The following is a 25,239-nucleotide window of genomic DNA, read 5'->3' on the forward strand; positions in this document are numbered from 1 at the left end:
AGGACTGCAGACTCCGGGATGTGATGGCCCGGGAAGGGCGTTTGAGAGGTGACGGCCCTGAGCTGGGTGGGGTAGGAGAGTGGGTAGGTACCAGGGTAGGAGCGCAGGGGCATTCTGTGCCCCCCGCCCCGGACCCTTAACGACGGTACTGCTGGGGCTTCAGCCTCCAGGGGAGCCTTCCCTTCCAGGAACTGGAATCAGGGCCCATTGAGGAACTGCAGGGAAGAGGAGCAGGGAAACGCTGCCTTCCGGAAGCATTCGAAGGGTTATGTACCTTGATTCAGTGAAGAAAAGGAAAGCTTGGAAGCCTGGAAAGCTTGTAAGCCTGGAAAGCTTACAGAGGTCACATGGAGACAGTTGGAATCCCAGGCTTCTAGAATAAAGGCTGAACTCAGGGACCTAAGAATGGGCGGAGAATGGGGGACCGAAACAGATATTCATGGCAGAAACGCAATATTGCGTTTCTTCAGGAGCACCTTAGAAACCATCTCCGGCATCTTTATTTTCCAGATGAGGAAACTGAGTCTCAGAGAGACGAAGTTGTTTCAGCAGAGTCTTGCTGCTGTCTCCCTGTGCCCTCCCCCTCCCCCTAGAGCATCTTTGCTGCACCCCACACATACAAGCCAGTGCTCCCTTCCAGGGCCAGGGAGAGCTGTGCAGTCTGGCCCCTCCTCTGGGCAGGGAGCTGTGTCGCAACTGGGAGCAGGCAAGGGGGCTATTTCCGGATCCCTTCTGTGTGCCTGAGGCACTCGATGGGCCAGAAGCCACAGTGCTGGCTTTTCTGTTGTTCCTGCGGATTTGGGCCTCCAGCCCTGCCCCAGTCCTTTTTCTGCCCTGGCTGTGCTCTGAGTCCTGGGGCCAGCATGACGCCTGGCACACAGTAGGCCATCAGGTTTGACACAGGAATGACTAAACGGTTGGAGAAGCCCTATCCCCGTGGCAGGGACCCCAGGCACAAGGTGAGGCCTCCGAGCCACTCCTGTAACTCTGCCGACAGTCCCTTTGTTCTTCCCTCTCCACAGGCAAAGAACAGAAGGAGACCAACATCGAATCCATGAAAATGGAGGCAAGTGTTTTCCTCAACCCCCAGGGGCTCTGTGGATCCTGATTCTAGGAGAAGAGAGCCACCGCTCTGACCGACTGTGGCGAGTGTGTGTGAGGGGCCCAAGGTGGCCCCTGGCCCCTTCTTTACATGTCCCTCTGTGAGGAGCAGAGGAAGTGGGTGTGGAGGTTGGAAGGCCCCCAGCGAGGCAGCCAGCTGGTCCCCCTTCAAGACCAAGCACCTCCCCTCCCAGTTTATGTCCTGCCCCACATCCCTCACTTCTCCAGCCCAGACAGGGGCTTGGCCCGCACTCGCAGGGCTGGCATCTCTGGCCAGGAGTCAGAGCTCTGTGTTCTGCTCGAGGTGAGTGCCTCCTTGGTTTCCCCTCCAGGAGGAAAAAACCCTGCAGCGGGGCTGTCCGTGCTCACCTTAATGCCGGTCTGTCTCTGTCATCTCTGTCCTAGGGCTCCCGGGGCCGGCTGCGGGGTGGCCTGGGCTGGGAGTCCAGCCTCCGCCAGCGGCCCATGCCGCGGCTCACCTTCCAGGCGGGGGACCCCTACTACATCAGCAAGCGCAAGCGGGACGAGTGGCTGGCACGCTGGAAAAGGGAGGTGAGGTGCCTTCTGGCCTGGGCCCCAGCCTGTCCCACGGAACTGGGAAACCGGAAGTTAGCTTCAGCCACTGTCTGCAGCTGTTGTCAGGCCCTGGCTGAGCCTCAGTTTCCCCTTCAGGTTAACCTCTCGCACTTACAGGGCACTGCTGGATCCCTAGGCAGTGGCTGGGTCCTTTGTTCTTTCAACAAATGTTATTGGACATTTACCGTGTAACCAGGCAGTGTCCTGGGCTTTGCGCGTATAGAATTCCTGCCCTCTTGGAGCTGACATTCTGATGGGGAAGATGGACAGGAAACAAGTAAACAAGGGGTTGAAATAGAGGTTAACAGAGGCCTGCTTTAGGTGGGGTGGTCAGGACAGGCTTCTTGGAGGAGGTGGCATTTAAGTTCAGGCCTAAAGGAACAGAAGAGCTGGCTCTGTGAGTTGTGGGGTGGGGGAGAACATTCTAGGCAGAGGAAATAGCACAAGCGAGGCCCTGACTTGTTTGGCTACGTGAAAGACCGATACTCCCAGAGTGAACCGAGCAGGGGAGAAAGTGGGGTCCGATGAAGCTGGGCGGTAAGCAGGGTCCAGTCATACAGGGCCTTGAGGTCCCGGCCGAAAGCTGTTTTTTTGTTTGTTTGTTTGTTTTATAAATTTATTTATTTATTTTTGGCTGCGTTGCTGCACGGGCTTTCTCTAGTTGCGGCGAGCGGGGGCTGCTCTTTGCTGCGGTGCCCGGGCTCCTTCTCATTGTGGTGACTTCTCTTGTTGCGGAGCACGCAGGCTCAGTAGTTGTGGCTCGCGGGCTCTAGAGCGCAGGCTCAGTAGTTATGGTGCATGGGCTTAGTTGCTCCGCGGCATGTGGGATCTTCCCGGACCAGGACTCGAACCCGTGTCGCCTGCATTGGCAGGTGGATTCTTAACCACTGCGCCGCCACCGGGGAAGCTGCCCCGAAAGCTGGTTTAACGCTGTGTCCTGGGAAGCCATTGAAGGTTTCTATGCAGGGGAGTGATTTGATGTGGATTAAAGGAGCAGCAATGGAGACGGATAGGGACAGATCCGGAGATTTAGAGATAGAAACAGCAGGGCTTGCTGATGGATGGCCGGGGTGGGGGAGGGGAGGGAATGGAAGCACGACTCCCAGGGGTTTGGCCTGAACGCCTGGGTGATGGGTGTGCTACTTCCTTAGGTGGGGAAGACTAGGGGAGGAACGAGTTTGGGACGGGAGGGAATCAAGGGTTTAGCCTGAGATGCTGAGGTGCCTGGAGCCTGGAGCCTAGGGAGGTCCAGGCTGCAAATCAAAGATGAGACGGCGTCAGGAGCAGAACCTGGCGTTTAAGTCCACGAACACTGATGAGCTCATGTAGGAAACAGGAGGAGAAAGCAGAGACAGTGTCTCTGGATTCTGTGCACAGAAACCCGACACTTAGAGCCACGTGGAGAGGGGGACTGAGAAGGGGCCTGGGAGGAAGAAGAGGGAGGAAGAGCCGTGTCTCAGAAAGGAGAAGGTTTTCCAGAGGCAGTGGCCGCCCAGCCCTGCGGAGGCTGAGTTGAGACAGGCTGTTTGCACCTGCCGATCTGGAGGTAGCTGGTGACTTTTAGAGAGGCTTCTGTGCGGGTTGGGAGGGAGAAAGCCAGCCCAGGGAGGGCTTCAGTAGCGAAGGGAGGTGATGCCGTGGAGACCAAGGGGCGAAACCAGTTTACGAAGCACCATTGTGGGGCTGCTCTCCTGTATGTCTGGTTAGTAGAGAGAAGCCCGTTGACCTACCGGCACCAGGAAGGGAAGGGAAACGCGAACTGCCACCACGTGGGGCCTTTCACCTTCACTCTCACTTGTCTTTACCCCAGGCCTGCAAAGGATGGTGTTATGCCGTTTGCATTGTGTGAGAACTTGCTCTAGAGAAAGTTCAGTACAGGGTGGGGTGGCTACTTGATTGTTTCCAGTTCCTTTGGGATCCAGGAAGGCAGAAATTTCTCTCCTGGAGGAGCCTGGAAAAGGGACAGCCTGACCAAGGTCTGGGAGAAGAGAGGCTTGACTCTGAGCATTAAGCGTGGTCTTTGGGATGGAAATTCATTCAGGACCTGGGGCTATTCCTCTGTGGCCTGTGGGAGGGGCTTTGCTTTTTAACCCCTTGTTATGAGTGGCCTGTATTTCTGCTCTCCCTTAGCCCTAGGGCCAGAGGCTAGATATAAAGACTTCTTTTTTTTTCTTTAACATTTATTTGTTTATTTGGCTGCACCGGGACCTCGTTGGTGCGTGTGCGGGATCTTTTAGTTGCGGCACGTGGGCTCTAGTTCCCTGACCAGGCATGGAACCCGGGCCCCCTGCACTGGGAGCGCAGAGTGTTAACCACTGGACCACCAGGGAAGTCCCTAGATATAAAGACTTTTACGCTTGAAAAGCTTCTAGAAATTTGGTGATCCTCAAACTGTGCTCCCTTGAAGAAGCAGTATGGAGGCCTGCTCTCAGTTGCAATAAAAAAGGCAGGTCTTTTCTCAACTCACAGGGAAAAGTAAGATAATAGATACATTTTCTCAATTTTAAAATTTCCACTAAAATTTAAAAAGACTTTTTTTTTAATTATGAACCTGTTCTGACATAGACAGAAATAGAGAGACTAGTGTAATGAACCCCCATGTACCTATCACCAAAGTGCAACAACCATTAAAAGCTTTTGTAGAAAAAAAGAAACCTTTGGCATCTGCTTCCCCCAACTGATAAAGGTCATCAATGAGCGTGAACAGAAAAACTTTAAAGTTGATTTAATTTACAATATTTTAGGGATGCGTGACTTGAGATGTAGAGACTTGCACCCAGAATATATTTTCTGCTAGTAACGTTCCTTGTTCATATGATACAACTCAAGATTTCCACGACTTCCGGTACAAGCGCTAGAACCCTGGAGCCCATTGTTTCAGACTAGGGGCTGGGGCTGCAGAGTTACGAGCTGGCCACAAGCTTACTCGGGGCACAGGGAAGGGGCTGGAATGGGATTGAGTTCAGGCTGCTACTGCCACGTGGGGGCCGTCCCCAGAGACCACACTCGCCCCTCTTGGGCTCTGCCAGGGCACTAGGGAAGGGCTAGCTACAGGTTAACAAGAGCATTGGGGAGGACTTCCCCGGCAGTCCAGTGGTTAAGGCTCTGTGCTTCCACTGCAGGGGGCTCGGGTTTGATCCCTGGCCAAGGGACTAAGATCCCACATGCCTTGCGGCCAGAAAGAACCGTGGGGAAACACAGGTAGCTCCCGAGATTCCCAAGTGCCCCTCAGGCTAAAGAGCAGTAACTGTCTTCGTCAGGCCTGTTTTCTAAGTGGCTTACCAAGGGGAAAGAAATCCGTCCTCCTTTTGCAGTTTCCTCTTAGTTATCTGGCACTTGGCCCTTTCTTCTGAAACTGCCTCACTAGGCCTTTCTGACCTCGTCCCCAAGATTCTTCCCATCTCCTCCAACCGTATCTTCTTAGCATCCTCCTCTGTCCCTTGACTGTGGCACTCCCAGATGCCTGCTCCCTCCCTTGATAGTGGCACCCCCAGATGTCTGCTCCCACCCTCAGCCAGACTTTAAAGACCTTTTTTTTTTTTTGGTTGTGTTGGGTCTTCATTGCTGCGCGTGGGCTTTCTCTAGCTGTGCTGAGCGGGGGCTACTCTTCCTTGTGGTGCGCAGGCTTCTCATTGTGGTGGCTTCTCTCGTTGTGGAGCACGGGCTTTAGGCATGCAGGCTTCAGTAGTTGTGACTCTTGGGCTCTAGAGCGCAGGCTTAGTAGTTGTGGTGCAGGGGCTTAGTTGCTTCATGGCATGTGGGATCTTCCTGGACCAGGGATCAAACCCGTGTCCCCTGCATTGGCAGGCGGATTCTTAACTACTGCGCCACCAGGGAAGTCCCCTCAGCCAGTCTTGCTCCCCTTACCACTTGTGTGCTTTTTTGGGATCCTACTCCCAAAAAAGACACATTCCCTACTGCCGAATACAAGCTGTTTCCCAGACTATGCCCCTGGGAGGTCCCGCCAGCATTTCCAAACCTCAGAAGGTGATGCCTGCCCTTTGAAGTTCCTGCAGGGCACCATCATTGAGCCGACAGTCAGAACCCTCCCTGTCTGAGTGCCCAGTAAGATACTGGAGCGACCAGAAGCCTAGGGGATTCCTGGTTATCCTATGACAGGGCGAGGGATCGGGCACCTCAGGGAGAGCATCACCAAGGGACTCTTAGACTAATTCTGCCTGGGGTCATCCTCAAATCAGCAAGAGTTGGCTTTTGGCTTTTAAAGGATGAACTTGAATTTAGGGAAGCGGGAGGAAAGGCACTGCAGAAAGAGACATACAGCATGTGCAAAGTTCGGAGGCACAAGACAGTGTGGCCTTTTCAGGAATGGAGGTTCATGGTGGTGGGTGATGGAGCACAGGGTGCAGGTGCTGGGCTCAGAGCAGCAGGAGTGTGGCTGGGAAGCTGGGCGGGGCCTGAGGGCCTGTGTGCCCTGCTGTGGTGCTTCACCTGATCCCAGTCTGCACCTGGTCCACATGCCCCACCTGTAGGGCCTTCTTCCCTCAAAGCATCCCCCTCGGCTTAGTTTCCTTTTCCCGTGACCACCCTTGTCAGTCCACAGTTACTGAGTGAGGTCTGCTCTTTACTGTGCTGTCCATCTGAGATTATCTGCCTCCCCAGGCCTTTAAAAAAAAAATTAAGAAGACTTAGAATATCACAAATGAATGAAATTTTAAATAATTGGATGAGGAAAATGGGGCATTTCCTCCTTCCCTGAGGCTGAAGTGGGGCTTCCTGCTGGAACTGGGATGCTGGTGTCTGTCCCATCTCCTATTCTCTGCATCTCTATGCCAGTCCTTTTAGTCATCACCAGGTCCTGCTACAAACCCAGCAATGGCTCTCCACTGTCTCCCCATCATGTCAGAAATCCTCTGGTTGTTTCTCAAGGCTTCAACCCTCACTGTGACCTCCACAATGGCTCCACCCCACTTCACTACCATTCTGTAATAGGAAGGTCCCCCGTGAGGGACCAGTCTCCCCTTTATACGTCCTTCCTCCCTGCCATTGTTCCTGCTGTGCTTTCCCCTATCCATGCTTCAGGGTTGAGTCCCAGAGTTGCTACCTCCTCCAGGAAGCTCTCTAGGATTTCTCCAGTCCACACTGACCTCTTCCCTCCTCTGCACCCCTGCAGTCCTTAGTGTTAATATTGTTGGGTTTAGCAATCAATTATACTTCATAGAGTATTTTTCACTAACTCTTTCTTACATGTTATGTCTTCACCAATCATGCCCAACCTGATTTGGGGCAGGGAGAACAGGCTCAATGAATACCTGTTGGTTGACTAAGCAGTTGGGAGGTGGGTGAATACGAGACCTCTTCTCAGGGAGCTCAGGCCCAAGCCGTTGGTTTGCGGGGGTCCTGACAAGTGTACCCGGAGAACAGCGTGGGGCTGGGGGACTGTGGGTGGGCTCCCACGGGTAAGGCAGCGGCTGAGTCTTCGCCACCCTGTGCTCCTGCTGTTCCCACTGGGCCTCTGCTGTGCTTGAGTCGAGGAGAACCTTCCTTGGCCTGGCAGAGCTGGCCCAGGCCTGGGCAGCTGGGAGGGCAGAGGCGAGGCACCCCAAAGGGGGCAGTTCCAGGCTCCTCCTTCTGACTATTTTCAGAACAGAATGACCCTGAGGGAGCGCTTTAGGCTTAGGAAGGGCTTTTTACAGGTGTTACTTTATTAACCCTCATTACTGAGAGGCAGAGGCCTGGCCAAGCAGCTGGAACAGTCATTGAGCCAGAGAGCCTGCAGACTCCCAGTGTGTATCACTGCTTAGGGCTTTAGGACACAGTTACGGCCGGGTGATGTTATGACTCTCATTAATCTCTTCACCCCAGCTGATTCTAAATTACTTAGAGCCAAGGTACCGTGTCCTGCTGATCTAGGATCTGGTTTCTTTCCTGGCTCCCAACCCGGAAGGAAGGACTTCTGCATCCTTAGACTTATTAGATGCTTAATACATATTAAATACTGATAACGAATAACCTGTGGTCCAAATATCACAGTATCTCCTCCCCTCCCCTCTCCCTCCTGCCCTCAGACCCCCCTCCCCTCCTCACAGGCTGCCCTCATGGCCTCCCCTTTCCTGGAGGTGAGTCCAGATGCCGACTCGGCTACTGACTGGCTGTGGGACCTTCAGCCTCACTTACTGAGCACAGCTGAGGTCCCTGTGCTGTTTCTAGACTTGGCTCTACTCTGCTCTCCTGGGCATGTCTCATCTTCATGGGAGTAGCACTCACCAGTTTGTTTTCTGCTTCTGCCCAACCTGAGCTTGTTCAAAGCAGGCCCTCTTGGCACCTCTGCCTCCAGGGCCGCCATTCAGGAGGTACTAGGTAAAGGTTTGCTGAATGAATTAATGAATAATTCGAATCTCAGAGTTGTGTGGGTTAGTCAGGTATACTACATAACATTTATAGCACAGGGCTAGCGTATAATAGGACACGGATAATGTTTTTTTTTGTTTGTTTGTTTTTTTGGGCTATGCAGCGCAGCTTGTGGGATCTTAGTTCCCTGACCAGGGATTGAACCCGCACCCTTGGCAGTGAAAGCGCGGAGTCCTAACCACTGGACCGCCAGGGAATTCCCAGAAATGAATAATTTTTAAAAACTGATTTTACATAAGTATTACACAAATACATTCCTGTTAAAAAAATAAATAAACCCATCCCTTCCCAGTGATTTTAATTCCCCCATCAGAGAGGTACCTAATGCTATCAGTTTGGTGTATATATGACATGATTTTCTCTATCTATGTGTGTGTGTAAATATATAATTTTGCTTCACAGTTGCTTTTTTTTTCTTTTCCTTTTTTTAATATATATAGAACCACACCGTAGTTTCGTTTTACAGCTTGGTTTTTCGCTTAGAATAAATCTGGGCAATCAAGCCACGTAATTACTGTTCTCCTCCACCATATGGATTACCACAATTTTATTTAACCATTCTCTCACTGGCGGACACTTGTGTGGTTTACAGTATTTCACTGCATAAGCACTGCAGCAGTGAACATCCTGGGTCACGCCTCTTTGCGCATCTGTTGCTCTAAGATAGATACCTAGAAAGAGAAATGCTGGGTTGAAAGGAATATATATCTTGCATTTGATACAGTCTCTGCCAAATTGTCCTCCAGAAGGGGCAGTGCCAATTTATGCTCCCGTAAACAAGGTATGAGAAGATCTCCACCTTTGCCAACATCAATATTTTGCTAATCTAACGGGTGGGAAAACGGTGTCTTGTTATGATTGTAATTGGCATTTCCCAGATAATAAGTGAGGTTGGACACCTTTTCATATGTTTATCGGCCATTTGTGCTGCTGCTTCTGTGAGCTGAGCAAATGTTGCTTCCTCTTGCTTTATAACCCTGCAGTCTCAACAGACTGTGCTTCCTGTTGGCCCTGGGAAGAACAGCCTGTGAACGTCCAGCCTGTGAATGTCATCTCCTGCTGTGCTATATTCCATTTAATAAGCAACCGCTAAGCACCTACTACGTCGGGGGGGGGGCATTGTGCTGGGGGCTTTGGGAATAAGGAGATGAATTAAGTGTGATCTCCTGGGCTTTAGTACAGGAGATGTGAGAAATGGCAACACAAAGTAGACCATTAAGGACTCAAACCAAATTATTAGCAAAGTATGTGCGTAGCAGTTTTAGGGGATTCCGACTGGCAGACGGTCCTTGCTTATTCACTATATGTAAACTAATGAAAACCTGAACGCTTGCAGGATGGCCTCAAAAATAACATCACCCTTGAAGGAGATGATGCCATTTGGAGCAGGCATGACAAGTATACTTTACCAAAAGGCTGAACACATTTTAAAGGGACTCCTGTGACAGCTCGTAATCAGTAGTGAGCTCCAGGGCTGGCCTTTAGGACGGGCTGTGAAACTGTCATCACAGAGGCACCCCATTGTCTCTTAAATGGACCGGCTGTTTGCACACTGGCGTGTTCATTCCATCTGGGGGGCACAGAGAGAAGAGCTCTTAGAACAACCCTCACTTTTTAGTGGTGAGAAGACAGTAGTGGGGAGGATGGTCGTAATTTGAGTCTGGTCCACCAGCGGCCGTGGCCAAGCCTGAGCTAGGCCAAAGGGGTAGCTTTGTGAGCACGTACTTCGTGCCAGGGACTGTGCCGAAAGCATTAACTCTCGCCACAGTCCTGAGAGATGATAAAGTTAATTTGTCTATCAGGATTCACACAATGGAGGCCACCCCTGTGGCCCAGCCCAGTTCACGAATCTAAACCTAGGTCAGTGCCTGGGAATTCCCTGGTGGTCCAGCGGTTAGGACTCCGTGCTTCCACTGCAGGGGGCACGGGTTCCATCTGGGGTTGGGGAACTAAGATCCCAGCATGCCTCGTGGCGCAGCCAAAAAAGTTTAAAGGATAAAATAAAATAAATAAACCTAGGTTAGTGCAGTTACAGGAAACTCTTGCCCAGGAATCCTAACATCCACCAATCACAATCCTCCAACTCAGTTTAGCGAGCTCACCTTCCCCTAGGAAACAGGACCGGCTGCCTTTTAGGGAAATTCCATCTCTCCTAGCCAATCACGCCCTGTTCCGAGGTGCCTCTTCTAACAGTAGGTGAACCTCGCTCTCGCCCAGCATCCCTGGTCAAGAGTGCTCGCAGCTCTGAGGTGCTGTACTCCCCCAGTCCAAGCGCTGTTCTGCCTTGAATAAAGGACATCAAACTTGTTACTAAATTGTATTTTTTTTCATTTGACAGGTATATTATCTGCAATTACTACAAGAACTAATTTTTATCCCCATTTTACGATTAGGAAGCTAAGATTCCCCTAGGTGAGGAGGTTAAGAGCCACGTGGATGTCCTTGTGGAGAGGCCCATGGGCTAAACCAGACTCCAGATTGCATGCTGCTTCTGTTTCGTACCCAGATGACTCCACTAGAACCGGGTCTTCCTGGTTTTCAGTCTTGGCTTCCCCTGAAACAACAGAATGGGGTGGGAGGGAGCACAGTGGCCCAGCCCTCCTGCCCATGCTGCCTCACCCCACCTCCGCCCTCACCCCACCTTGGCTGCCGGGTCTTGCCAGGTTTGGGTCCTTTTCACCCTGGGGACCCCTCCCGCACTTCCTGCTCCCCTCATTTGGTCCTGAGCCGTTGCCCTTGAATTACTGTTTTTTCATGATCTTATGTGTGATGTTGTGAAACTGGCTTAAATGAATGGACTGAGATTCAGGAGGTCTGGTTTCTGGGCTCAGCCTCTACCCCTGATCAATTTGAGAAGGTCATTCTCTTCTCTGCGCTTCAGTTTCCTCATTTGCTGTGTGACACAAATAGACTAGCCGACCCCCGAGATTCTGAAATTGCATAATTTAGGGGGAGGAGGACTGGGGTCATGACCTGTAGCTCCCTTTGTCTCTTATATGACCTTGTACGTACATCCTAAATTAAATATTTGAGTGAATTCTCAGACTTCACATATATGCCTCTTCAAGAGGCACATACATAAAGCACCTTGATAAAGATGCTTAGAAAAAAACTTTCATAAAATTCACATTTTGTGCTACAATATAGCTTTCTTTTTTGTTGCGGTATGCGGGCCTCTCGCTGCTGTGGCCTCTCCCGTTGTGGAGCACAGGCTCCGAGCGCAAATGCTCAGTGGCCATGGCTCACGGGCCCAGCCACTCTGCGGCATGTGGGATCTTCCCGGACCAGGGCACGAACCCGTGTCCCCTGCATTGGTAGGTAGACTCTCAACCACTGCGCCACCAGGGAAGCCCTAGAATATAGCTTTCTTTTCCTCTTCATGATGGTCCCCTTTTCTTCCTCTGTGTTTGCTGCCAGGATCAGAAAGGTGGGACATGAAGCTCATCGTTAACTAGGCCTGGGCGAGGGAGGGGCTTGAATCCATCACTAAAAAAGCTGATGTTGCAAATGCACCCCTGTCTGACAGGCACATATTCCTGGGGCATTTCCTTAGCTCAGGAACTCACATCCTTGTTCTGACTTTGGTCGCCATGTTCCTAGGTCTGCCCCTGACCTCTAGTTTTCATTAGTCACACAATCATCTGTTCATTATTTTATTTATTTTATTTTTGGCTGCATCGGGTCTTAGTTGTGGCACGCGGGATCTTCGCTGAGGCGTTCGGGATCTCTCATTGCGGCGTGCAGGCTTCTCTCTAGTTGTGGCGCTTGGGCTCCAGGGCGTGTGGGCTCTGTAGTTTGTGGCACACAGGCTCTCTAGTTGAGATGCGCGGGCTCAGTAGTTGTGGTACGCAGGCTTAGTTCCCTGGCCAGGGATCGAACCCGCGTCCCCTGCATTGTAAGGCAGATTCTTTACCACTGAACCACCAGGGAAGTCCCTGTTCATTACTTTAGAGAGTTACAAACCTTGACTGAGCAAATACTTTGTGCTCAGGCTTTCAGAAAACTCCATATGCATCTGGGTCTCTACTGTGTTCCCACATTTTCTAGACACTAAAGAAACACATTTAAAGGAATGTCAGAATCCCACCCTGGGAGAGGTAGGCAGGTAAGTACTGCAATAGGTTGCAATAGAAATGTGAGGAAAGGGGCCATGGGAGCGGCTAACTTGCCCTGCCCAAGGAGCCCGGGAAAGCTTGCCAAAGAAGAGACATCCTGCAGGCCTGCCACAGGGACAGTGGGGGCAGGGCATTGAGTGGGATCATGAGGTCGGTGGTCCAAGAAATCCTCTAGGAGTTTGGGATCTAGAGCACCTCAAGATTTCTTGCATATTTAGTTCAGCTTTTGGAAACATCCTCATAGCCCTTGCTACGAGGCAAACAGGAGAAGACATAACGGTGCCCTTCTCTCTGCTTTGTTTTAAAGATCAGACCATTCGTTAAGGAGGTCCAGGGAGGCTCAAGCATGGCGGGGGTCAGCTGGACTCTGTCAAGGAGCCTACGCTCTAGATGAAGGAGTGAACGGACTTGTGTTAGTATTTCTTAGATACACAGAGCACCGTGCTGGCGCTGCAGGAGACTGCTGCACCCAGTCCCAGGGCACACATGGTCTAGAGGAGGAGGAAGGAGTGCTCACCGTGAGCTGCTGTGTCAGATGCAGTTCTGTGCTCCTGCCACCAAGAGTCTGGTGAGCACAGAGGAGGGCGAGAGAGCTTCTGCAGGAACTCCTGGAAAGTTTCATGGAGGAGGTGTCCTTTGAGAATTCCAGTAGGGATAAATAGAGAAGGTGTTTCAGGGAAAAGAACCACTGAGGGCAAAGAGAAGGAGGCATGACGCTTCCGGGTTGTTTAGGGAACAGCAAGAGATCTGGTAACTAGGTGTGGGAGTTGGGGAGGAAGAAGAGAGAAAACTACAAAGGGAGATGGTCAGATCGTCACCAGTCTTCCTGTCATAGTGAGAAATGCAGGCTTCACTGTGTAGAGGGAGCTGGAATGTGAGAGAACTGGATGTGTATTTTGGGAAGATAACCGTGGCCGCATTGCAAGGGGGCCCAGAGCAGGGAAGGTTAGACCAATTAGGAGGGCATTACGTCTGGTGTTGGCGGAGGGTCCAGGCAGCGGGAGGCAGACTTGGTAGATACAGATTGCCTCTGGTTGGCAGGAAGAGAGAAACCTGCCTGGGGTTTTGGGGCTGGGGGTGAGGGGGCATTATCTCAGCTAGGGAGGAAGAGCAGGTTTGGGGCAGGAAGGTGGTATGGACTTTCCATTTTCTTAAGGATGTATTTTGATGAGCAGAAGTTTTTCATTTTAATGAAGTCCAATTTAACCAAATTTTTCTTGTATTGGGGTGCGTGTGTGTGTGTGTGTGTGTGTGTGTGTGTGTGTGTGTGATCTCTGAGTTCTCTGCCTACCCCAGGGTCATGAAGATATTCTCTTAGGAGGAATGGACTTTGTGTGTGTGTGTGTGGTACGCGGGCCTCTCACTGCCGTGGCCTCTCCCGTTGCGGAGCAGAGGCTCCGGACACGCAGGCTCAGCGGCCATGGCTCACGGGCCCAGCCGCTCCGCGGCATGTGGGATCTTCCCGGACCAGGGCACGAGCCCGTGTCTCCTGCATTGGCAGGCGGCCTCTCAACCACTGCCCCACCAGGGAAGCCCGGGAGTGGACTTTTAAGTTAGGTTTTGGACAAGCTGCTTTTGAGAAGCCAGCATGGTGGCTGTTGGTGGGGAGAGGGTTAGCAGGCACTCAAGAGTCATCCACCTGGAAGGCAAGTGCAGGCTGGTGAGCAGGGAGGGAAGAGCCCAATGCATGGAGAGCAGCGCTGCCTTGAGAGGACCCGGGTGGGGAGCGGCAGGCACTTGGGGCCTCTGGGAGCAGCTGGCTGGCATGCGGTGTGTGTGTGTGTGTGTGTGTGTGTGTGTGTGTGTGTGTGTGTGTGTGTGTGTGTGTGTGTGTGTGTGTGTGTGTGTGTGTGTGTGTGTGTGTGTATGTTACCATCTTTCTGACTTGCCACTCTTTAATAACAACTCTTCACAGATGCCGTATGACTCTAGTCAATGATTAGTGGGCAGTATATTTTAACTTTTCACTTCTAACTCAGATGGATTAAACAAAAATAGGGATAAAACAGTGCAGTCTCCTATATATTTGAATCTAGATACTGTTTGAAAGGCAACTATATGGGGCAAACAAAAAACCAGAAATTGAGTTGGACTTGCTTTATATATACCAAGGATGCTATTAGAATTCAGTATTTCTTAAAGGGCAGGTTTGTGTATTACCTGGGCAGTGCGTTAAAAAGGCACATTCCAAGGCCCCATTCTGAAACTAGGAGGCAGAAACTCTGGTGTTGTTCCTGAGAAATCTGATTTTCTAGTCAGGTCTCCATGGTTCTGGGGCTTGTGAAAGTTTGAGAACCACAAAGCTTCGGATGATTCGAAGTAAACCAAATCTGACAGCAGAGATTCCTCCAAAAATGCATTTATTGTATCACCTACCACCCTGTCACCCACATCGGGGGTCTCCCCGCACATTCGGATCACCTGGGAGTTTGCTTTAACCACCGCTGCCTGGGCCCCTCCCTCTGGGTCCAGTGCATCTGGAATTTAACGATGGGCCCTGGCCCAGAGCGTTCCTAAAACTCTCCAGGTGATTCTCATGTACAGCGGGGTTGAGACTCTCAGACCTTGAACACACCAGCCAAGGAAGAAGTACGGGCTCTAAGGCCGGCACAGCTAGAGAACCGTTTCCAAACGTAGGTGGGGGAGAAGACCGGAAAGGACTTTTCCTTTGGGATGGAGATGGTAGGTGTTCCTGCTGTTTTCAGCAAAGGTTTACTGCAGTGCTTGTCTGCTGGGCTCCTCCTGGGTCTTCTCTTTGGACCCTGAAACTTGATAGGGTCTGCATGCCTGAATCTGAATGGTGGTCCCTGAGGTCCCTCCCTTTGACCCCTGGAGGCTGGAGATGGGGTTGGGGGAGGGGAGGAGAAAGCAGCCCAGGCTGTTCAGGTTTACCTGGTTCCTGTTGATACACCCCCCCACCCCAGGTATAAAATTAACATTTCTCTCCAGAGTCTAGTTTTTAAAGCAAAGTGACAGTATGAGCTTGTGCTCAAGCAAACCTGTCGTAAGAGTCTTTCCACCTTTTAAATGATATGCCCTCCTGACTTCCTTTGATCTTATCTGTAATATTCAGCAGATATCTGTGGTCCCATTAGACCGATCAAGAAACTAAGATACAGAGAAGCTAGGTGCGTACTGACCGTCCTGGCGTCGGCTGGGATCCCCTGCTCACATGCTGCTCCGTCTGTTCTTTCTCCTGGCGAGGGGCAGGTGAGGTCTGGGGACCTGCAGCAACGCCACCGCCACCCCTGCTCCCCGCCCAGAGCCTGCACTCGCCTCGCTCCGGGTTAGGGGATGGAAGTGCTGGGGGCAGGAGACTTGGGTTTGTGGAGAAGCCTCCCCCTCTGCAGCAGACCCGGAGCTGTAGGGAAAGAGGACGCGGATCGGCGGGGGGAGGGAAGAGGCAGCAGCTGAGGCTCCAGGAGCCTGATGGCAGGTCTGGAGAGTTGGGGCTTCCAAGCCCTCCCATTAGGGAAGTGTGGTAATGACCTGGGAAGGAATGGGGGAGCCAGGGAGGAATGAGGGCTGCCTGGGACAGAGGCGGGGAGATGGAGAAGTGAGGGGTCCGCGAAGAGGTGGCTCCCAGACCCTGCATTTTACGCTCTGGATCAGAATTTCTGTGACTGAGCGGATGGTACAACAGTCCCCAGGCAGCTCTCCTCCCCAGCAGGTGTCCATACAGCTGTGCTCGTGCTTCTCCCTGGGAAGCTAATGCGGTTGCAGATGCCCCCGGTGATCTGGCCGTGCTGTCTGGGAAACCTGGGAGGCTGGGCCCAGTCCTGGTTCACCCTCTCTCAGCCTCCCTTGAGGCTTCCTGCCTCTCCCGATCCGGGCCACCTCGGATTTCCTTCAGCACATGGAGGAAGCATCTCCACCACATAATTTACCGTCTAATTGCATGCTGTCTTGAATGAGGGCTGTGGTTTCATGTGCGGTGGGTCTTGGGCACGCAATTAGGCTGTGAGTAACAGGCGGGTGGAGGCCATCTCCTGCACCGTCTCCTCCATGTCCTTCCTGGCCTGGCTACTGCATGTGCTCGGGACTCCTAGGGCTCCTGGACCCTAGTGTTTAGGTGTGTTTTGGGCAGGCTCAGAGGTTGGCTCCAGGGTAGCGCACAGCCTCCTTACAGTTCTGAAACTAGACTAGACTGGCGGGGGAGGGGGGTGCCCCTGCCCCATGGCGTTTGCCTAGAGCTGTGCCTCTCCTGGGCCCAGGTTTGGGGAGGGCACCAAGCCCAGCCGGGCCGGCACCCTGCAGTTGCCATGGTGACCCTTTAGCTTTCCTTCCGAAGGAGGATGGATTTCTCTTTCAGCCCAGATCATCTGCCTGGGCAGCCACCATTCTGTACACTCTGGGAACCAGACTGCCTAGCCCCACTACCTTCCACTTTCTGCCACAGGGGACGGTTTGTTGAGAGGCTCAGTTTTAAATCCCAGTCCAGTATCAGAGACGGCGTGTTCTCGTTTCAAGGGGGAGCAAGAGAGACAGGCCCAGGAGGTGGGCAGCTCCCCTCAGGTGTGTGTTTACCTCCTCCTCAGTTTTTGGCTCTGACCCTTTGGGTGGGGGGGCTGAGTCCCCTGTAGGCCTGTTTCCTCATTTGTCACAGCCAGGGCCATTGGTGGTCTCCACACCTGGCTGGTATCAGAATTACCTAGGGAGGTTTTAATAGATTCCTGGGCCCTACCCCAAGCCAGCTGATCTCCATAGGTGGGGCCCAAGAATCTGTATTTTTAAAAATCTCCTCGGGTGATCCTGATACAAATAAACCCACATGAGTGTGGGATTCTCCTGGCAAGGTGACCTGTGAGGCCCTCACAGGAAGGAAAGGAAGCTCTGCCCTGTGCTGAGGACTGACAGGCCTTACCGGGGTCCCAGGAGCTTCCGAAGAGCCCGTCGTAGGTCAGTCTTGTCAGGAAGCCGGTGTTTCCTGGTCATGCTGGCTAAGCCAAGGCCAGGCCCCCACCTTTTCCCCACAGGAGAAGCCAGGAGAGAGGATGATGGGCTGGGGGGGGGGGCGCACGGGGGGGCGGGTTGCCATAACAACCGGCTCCAGGCAGAGGCCTCCCTTCCAGGGGCTGGTACTTCACCCCAGCAATGGTGGTTTCCATGGAGATGGGTTACTGAGGGACAGGGGGAACACTTGCCCCACTCAGTGCATTAGTCAGGAGCTACCAGAAGGCGGAACATCTCTAGGTGGGATCCTTGGACCCCTGTCAACTTTGAGTTCCCCCCACCGTGGCCTCTGCTCTCTGGGTGCAGGTCTGACGCTTCCTCCCTGCTTGGTTGCTCTCTCTGCGACTGGTCTCCCTAGCAACAAGTCCTGCTAACTCCTTGTTGTTGGCTCTGTGGCTATTTTTAGCTTCATTGCCAGCAGCCCAGTCCTGGTCATTTGCTTGCAACCTCCATATGGATTGCAGGGGAATAGGAAAACAAAGATTCCTGGCCTCTTTCGGGAGCCCTGGACCTGGACCTCTTAGCACCGATCGGAACTTTGCTGTGGAAAGCACCTGTCCGCATCTGGGAACTTGGTCAGTGGACTCCATATGAGGCTCCTGAGACAATGTTGGATTCAGTTCAGCAAACACTGCTTTCATCCTCTACAGTGTGCAAGAGGCTCTGGTCCACACTGCTTGCATGTGAACCTGAGTAAGATCCCGGCCCTGCCCTCTAGGATTTTTAATTTTGTGGAGGAGAAAGATGAGTACACAATCAGCTTAGTACAGGCAAAGACTGGCAAGTGCTAGGAGAGGATTACAAAGTGCTCTGGGAGTACGGAGGAGAAGGAGGGACAGGGTAACTTTTCAGTGGGGGAAGATCAGGGGGAGGGGCTAGAGCAGCACTGTCCAAAGAACATTCTGCAATGAGGGAAATGTTCTAAAATCTGTGTCCCTGGTACAGTAGCACCGAAAACCCACATGGGCTCTTGGACACTTGGGATGTGGCTAGTGCACCTGAGGAACTGAATTTTTATTTAATTTCAATGAATTTAAATGGCACATGCAGCCAGTGGCTCTCTTATTGGCCAGTTCAGGTCTAGAGAAAACTTCTTGGTGGAGGTAACTGGTGAATTGGGCCTAGAAGGATAGGTGGGATTTCGGCCAGTGGAAGGGGAAGGGGAAGAGCAAGGAACAGCAGGAGCAAAGGCACAGAGGCAGGGAAAGGGCATATTTGGGAAACAACAAGTGGGTGGGCAGAGTGTGGGCTGTGTGATGTAAGTGCTGCAGGTTGTGGGGGCCTTGAATGCCATGCAAGGAGCGTAGATTGTAATCAGCAGGTAGTCACAGGTCTACTGTGTAGTACTGAGGCTTTTGGGCTGCAGATGGAAGGGCAGGCCAGGATCAGAAGAGACATCCATCTTGATCTTGTAGCCTTTGCCGGGATAAGGTCTCGCTGGTGTCTTGGGGTCAGTGGGAATGTTTATGTGGCAGAAAATATGCAGTGTCCTCCCAGTATGTGGCTTTGCAGATGGCTTCTTAGGGATCCCGGCTTCTCTGATTCTGAGTACAGGGACTCAGGTGGTAATGTCCTGTTTGAGGGAAGCAACATAACCTCCCCACCTCCCACCAGCACTGGATTTTATGACAAAGCACGCCACAGAACGCTGAACTTTGAGTTAAAACCAGTCAGGCAGGCGTGGCATTCCCACCTGCACCTGTGGGAGTTGCTGCTCTTGGGTGGAGGATCACGACTTAGCATCTCACGTCAGCTCTGTGAGCTGGAAAGTCAGATTCACGGCACATCTTACAATCGTGCTCTTCAGAGACAGGAGTGTGACGTACACCAGGATGTTCAATTTACAGATTTATAGCAGGACTTGTCCTTTCAACGCAGATCCTAGTGCTACAGGACCTAGTGGTCCTGATGTTTTCTGGCAACTTACTGGTATCAGAGTCACTGGAAAATGTAATTAAAGTTAGAAGTTTGCTTGATGAACACGGGATAAGTGCTGAGAGTCAGGTGTCCTTAAGAGGTGTTTTCATCAGGCCTACTGGATCACTGCTATCGGCCTGCCAGACAGGAAATGTGCCCTCTCTTTCAGGTCACCCTCCCTTTTGGACCATGCTGGACGCTTCCTCTCCAGCGCTTCTTTTAGGCTCTTGACATCCGCCAGATCTTCTTTTCGTCCAGGGGTTCCTCCTCTCAACATACTTCTAGAACATTTCCAAGAACCTGGCTCACTTTACATGACCCTGCTATTTTAGGTTGACTATCTTTATCTTAATCAAAAGACCTATCCCAGTCACCACCCTGGGAGGGTTACTTTGGAAGGCCGAGGACATATATGACCTGAGGATCCTAGAAGGCTGCCATAGTTTTTTCCTGACCTTTTGCTAAAGTCACCTCTTATCCTAGATCTCGGGGTCTTTTCTGCGTTGAGGTCTCTCTCTGCCCACCAGGTACAAAGAGGACACGAATCTCAGTCTGAGTGACTGAGTATAGAAAAGGGTAACCTTACCTGTCTGTGTAGCTACAGGAGAGGGGCGGTGCTCTAAGTAGCGAGGGGACACCTTTGAATTGGGCTTTTTTTGCTTCAGTTGGGAGCTGTGTGGAAGAGGTAAGATTTGAGCTTAATTTTACTAAAACAAATTTTTTTTATTGAGGTGTAGTTGATTTACAATATAAGTTTCAGGTGTACGACACAGTGATTCACAATTTTTAAAGCTTATACTCCATTTATAGTTGTTATAAAATATTGACTATATTCCCTGTGCTGTATACTATATCCCTGTAGTTTATGTTATACATAGTAGTTTGTACCACTTAATCCCCTACTCTTATGTTGCCCCTCCCCCCAATTTGAGCTCAATTTTAAAGAATGAGAATAAGGAAGTTTGGCAGCTGGAGGGAAAGGCTCCTTTATTAAGTGGGCCAAGAAAAAGTGAAACTGATGGCCCTGGTCCACCCTGACACTTTGAGTCCTGACTGCATGCACAGGCAGCATTACTTACTGAAGAAGTCCCAAGACCATGGAGTGTAGAGTCTAAGGTGTTTAGCCACGTAATAATGGAAAAGGAGATGTCATAGATGAGATAGTGTTTTTAAAAAGAGCCGGCCAAGCCGGATCAGAAACTTCATTTTGAGAGGAGGCCTGGGGTGAGGTCTAAAGTGGCCTGGGAGGATGCCGGGGAGGCACCAGTGAGAGAAGCCAAGCAAGTCTTATTATGTTCCTTAAAGGGTGGGAGCAGGCAGGAGGTGTAAACTCACTGCTTCTCATCTCTGCTTGGGGATCTTCTGAAAAATTATACCAAGTAGGTACCTTGATTGGGTTGAAAGATGGCTTGGAGCAGAACAGGGCCTGTGTTTTATGGAACGGCTCCTCTTTGCTCTATGGGTTCTGGATCTCAGTCAGGGTGGGGAGAGGAAGTCTGTAGTCCCTGAGTATTATTTGGAGAAGGCTCGCTCTGATTTGGAGTCCTCTTCCTTTTTTAGGGCCTGCTTGTTCTGACGGCCCCCAGAAGGGTGCTGAGCCCCAGGAGGGATGGTAGGTAGGCTCTCCTTCACAGCCCATCTTTTGACCTCCTTATACCAGCACCTGTTCCAGCTGGTTTGTTCCCGCAGCTTGTGGTTGGAAGCCAGGCACCTGGGGGCATTATCTCCTTAAGTGATGCTGGTATTCCGGGGCCTGGGAGGGCAGATGTCATCACTCCTGTTTTGCAAGTGAAAAAAAGACTTCTTGGAGTTAAGTGGCTTGTCCAAGGTCACAGTGATAGAACCAGAACCCCAGTCCAGATCCTCTGAGAGTGTGGCTGGCCAAACAGCCCTGCCCTGCTGGGAGCATTTACCCTCAGCTCCCCTGCTCTTCCTTTTTTTTTTTTTGCGCGGGGGGGTACGCGGGCCTCTCACTGTTGTGGCCTCTCCCGTTGCGGAGCACAGGCTCCGGACGCGCAGGCTCAGCGGCCATGGCTCACGGGCCCAGCCGCTCCGCAGCATGTGGGATCTTCCCGGACCGGGGCACGAACCCGCGTCCCCTGCGTCGGCAGGCGGACTCAAGCACTGCGCCACCAGGGAAGCCCCTCTTCCTTTTAATTCATCTTGCAAACAAAACAGGCTAATCTTTCTTTCTTTAAAAGGAATATTTATTTATTTTGGCTGTGCTACATCTTAGTTGTGGCACGCATGTGGGATCTAATTCCCCAGCTAAGGACGGAACCCGGCCCCCTGCACTGGCAGCGTGGAGTCTTACCCACTGGACCACCAGAGAGGTCCCCAGGCTAATCTTTCCAAAATACCCATTCACCCTGTCATGTAAGAAAACCTGCGGTTATTCTTCACTGCGATAGGATATATCCATCAACATCTCTCTCCGCACCCCTTAGCTTTAGTTGTATTGTGGGGCGGGAGGTGAAGGTGGGCAAGTGTTTTCCTCCCTATCCAGCCTCATTCCAAATCTGATTCATCCTCCAGGTTCAGCCTCTGCTCTACACTGACCTCCTTAACCTCATTTATCATTGATACTACTTATTTTTGTTTGGCTTCCAAGCCATCCTGGCCCATCAGGGTGGTTGGTATTTGTGGCGTAGTTCTCTTTAGAGATGCTTTTCAACGATCTTTTCCAATCTCTCCAAGTCTAGTTGAATTTGTCAGCTCCTTGAGGGCAGGGCCAACAGTGTCTGCTTCTTTGATGTCGGGAGGGAGAGGGAGGGAGGGAGAGAGAGGGGGAGAGGGAAAGAGAGGGGGAGGGAGAGAGAGAGAGAGAGAGAGTGAGAGAGTATATGTATGTATGTATGTGTATATATATACATATATATACACACACATAAATATTCTTCTTGGGGGGAGGGGCCACTGCTCAGGAGGAGGGAACTTGAAATGGTTGAAGCTGCACCTGGAGGCTCCGAACGAGTGCAGTCTTGAGCAGCAGATGTATGTGCCTGGGAATGAAGGAATCGCTGTACTTTTGAACTCCTCCTCCCCACCCCCCAACCCCGCACCTTGCAAACAGGAAAATGAGACATCCAAGGCTGACCCAGAGTGACCTAGGGGACCCAGGGACTTGGCCAGGAAGTGATTTTCAAAGCCTGAACTCCTCTTCACGCCACGCCGTTTAAGGCAGAGGAGACCACCCCCCGGCAACGCTCCCAGTTCCCGTTCTGGAGCGCACCCAGTTCTGTACGGGCGCTTTCTGCCCATCTCTGTGTGCTCTGAGTTTTCCTACAGTTTCCTGGGCCTCTTCGCTCATCTGTAAGCTCTTCCTTTTTTTTTTTTTTTTTTTGGTTGTGCTGCTGAGACTCACTTTTAACAACTTTCTTCTGTCTCTCCCAGACGGCCCGAAAGCTCCTCTCTCCTTTTGCCTGCGCTCCTGGCTCTCTGGGCGCTCGTACCTTACCTCCGCAGCTGGAGGGCAGCCCCTTCCCTCCCGGTTCTCCTCCTTCCCTCCCCGCGCGGCCCGCGGGCTCCCGGCCTCGCCCCCCGGCTCCGCGCCGGGCTCTGGCGGAGTTGGAGGAGAGGGGGCGGGGAAGGCTGGCCGGTTGGAGGGGGCGGGCACCGCCTCCAGCCTGGCCTGGGCGGGGCCCTGGGAACGGGCGGAGGCCCAGCCGCGCCCCCAGGCCCCAGCGCCGGCCCGCGCCCCTCGGACCGAAGGAGAGGGGCTGGCCCACTGCCAGCGTCTGAGAGCCGGCCCCCTCCCCCGGCCCGCTCGCAGCCAACCAGGCACTCCAGCGGGGCCCACGTGACCTGGAGTTCTAGACAAAGAAAATGTTCAATCCCTCCCCCCCACCTCCCCCTCCCCCTCTCTCTGGCCCCCTCCGCCCCCCAGCCCCATCGCCCCCTTCCCCTCCCCCCAGACGGGCAGCTACTTACAGAGCTTCAGGGCTGGGGCTCACACCTGAGCCGGACCACAGAGGGGCTGCACCTGGCCTTATGGGTAGGTTCCTGGATGGAGCCCTGGGGAAACTGGGGGCGGGGAGGCGGCCGGGGCCGGTGGGAGGATCTCTGGGCCTGCAGCCCTCTGGGCTTGAGAAGAGTCAAGTCTGCCTCCCCGGCCCGCAGGAGCTGGCTCCCCTGCCTGGCCTGAGTTCTGGAGATGCTGAGTTACTGCTGTCCCACCCACTTCCTCCTCAGGAGCCCCAAGCCCCACTCCTTCCTGCGCTCAGGTGGGACCTGGCGGCTCAGGGGCCAGCAAGAGCAGGCCTGGTGTGAGCCTGGGGCAGTGGTCAGCGAAGGCTGGGGGCAGGCCCCGGCCCGTGGAGTTGGGCTAGCAGCGGCGGTTTTGCTGAGCTGGCTGGCAGATGGGTTGTTGGCATTTCCTTGCTGACCTGTGTTCCTGGCTGGTGGACCACGCCGTCCTCAGGCCGTGCCAAGCTTGTGGCCTCTTGAGAGGGACAGTTTCCTCTCCTGCCTGTTCCTGGGAGCCACCGTCAGGCCACCAGAAAAAAGTGGTGTCAGGGTGGGAGGGAGCAGTGTGGCCCTGACAGGGGGCTGTGGGGTGGCCTGACGCCGGCCTGTGATGGGAGAGGCACCTGGGACAGCCCGGGGTCCGCGTGGGTCCCTGGACCTCTGACCTTTGGAATGGGAAGCAGCCCGAGTCGCAGAGAGAGGTGGAGGCGGGACAGCTGCCTGAGGAGATGGGACTGGATGGGGAGGCCATGCCTCCACCAGAGTGGAGTTACCAGTGGCTCTCCAGGCAGAACAAACTCCAGGCCAAGTGGCCTCCTCGAGCCGCCGTAGTGGGGCTGGTGTGGTGTCTTCCTGATCCTGCCCAGTCTCTTGGCTACTCTGGGGTAGGACCTTCTGAACTGAGGTGGGGGGGAGCCTTTAGCCCAAAAGCCCCAGCCCAGAGTTAACCCTTATTTCTCCTATTGTCCGGGGGGTTGGCATGAACGTGGAAAAGGGGCCTCCCGCACTGCCCTAGGCAAGTCTATTCTAATGAGCCCCTCCCCCACCCAGCCACCCTCTCGCCCCTTCTTCCCCTTTCCTCTTGCCTCCTGCTGCTGACCCACCCCCTTCTTCCTTCCCCCACCCCTGCTGGCCTTGTCCCGGTGGAGGCCCCTTCCTCCCCTGCCTGCCAAACCATGCTGGGTGCGTGTTCTCCTGCACCTACTGGGTTGGGGGCGCTTAACAGCCGTCAGCAGCACCGTCTGACAAGCTGGGGGAAGTTGTGGGGGAAGAATAATGTTCAGGAACTCACTGTGGAGGGGTTGAGAAGAGAGACAAAGGGGCTGAGGGGGAGTGAGGAGGGTGGTGTCAGGCACGACTGCCTTCTAGACTGGGGGAGGCCGGGGGGAGCCCGACGCGTGTGCCCCGGGCCCCCCCAGCGCTGCTTGCTGGGATCCTTTCCCCCTGCCGCCTCCTGCCACCTGCGCACCTTGTTCTGGCTGAGGGGGCCCGTCGCCCCTGGAAACTGGGTCTTTTGGCAGAATGGTGCTGCCTTCCACCCCAGGCAGCACCCTGGTCTAGGTCAGCAGGCGTACCTGAAGTTCACGGAGGCATGGTGGAGGGAAGGGAGCAGAGACTGCTAGGCAGGGCACTTATCTGAGCAGATCTGGCCCTGGGATAGCGCAGCCGCAGCTGACAATTCTGAGAGAGAGCCTCTCTCCCCACAGGCTTGAGTGCGCACCTAGGCACACCTTGTGGGAGGGGAGGAGGTAGATTTTAGGAAGGGGTGGGGCAGGATCCCCCAGGTGAGGGTGGGGCTTGGGAGGGAGGAGCAGGTCCTCTGCGTTCTTCCACCCTCACCCCACCTCGGAGCTCTCTCTCCCAGCTGTTTGTGGGCTGGGGGCAAAGGATGCTTTATCCCATTTTAGCATTTGTTGAGTCAGAGAAAGAACTAAGACTTCCATCCTCGTGTTTTAGGAATTGCCACAAGAAGCAGATTTGGTCTGTGGCCAGGAGGCAAAGACTTGAAGATAGATCAAAATAAAATGAATCTAAGAGACAGTAGACCATTGAGCTCTTCTTAACCTGGAACCTGGGGGTCCATTGACAGGCTTTGAAGAGGCCTTGGAATTCTTGGTACATACATACGTCAACTTTTTCAACCAGTCAGAAAAGGTTAACAGAAATCCTTCAGTTCAAACTCCTTTTTAGGTGGAGCAACTCAAGGGACTGCTCCCAAGTCGGCTGTTAATTAGTTGCAAGG

At 53.0% G+C, this 25,239-nt stretch overlaps 1 protein-coding gene across 2 annotated transcripts in view; it reads left to right on the plus strand.

Annotated features, from left to right (window-relative positions):
* Positions 1 to 25,239, plus strand: part of DNMT3A (DNA methyltransferase 3 alpha) — a 101,254-nt gene that overhangs the window by 60,167 nt on the left and 15,848 nt on the right. For both annotated transcript variants that reach the window (XM_060170029.1, XM_060170028.1), the window contains exons 5-6: positions 1,023 to 1,066; positions 1,507 to 1,653. In XM_060170029.1, the coding sequence (XP_060026012.1) occupies positions 1,023 to 1,066; positions 1,507 to 1,653 (191 nt within the window). The remainder of the gene's footprint in view (positions 1 to 1,022; positions 1,067 to 1,506; positions 1,654 to 25,239) is intronic.

The sequence above is a fragment of the Lagenorhynchus albirostris genome, chromosome 13 (assembly GCF_949774975.1).
Source record: "Lagenorhynchus albirostris chromosome 13, mLagAlb1.1, whole genome shotgun sequence".
Taxonomy (NCBI): Eukaryota; Metazoa; Chordata; class Mammalia; order Artiodactyla; family Delphinidae; genus Lagenorhynchus; species Lagenorhynchus albirostris.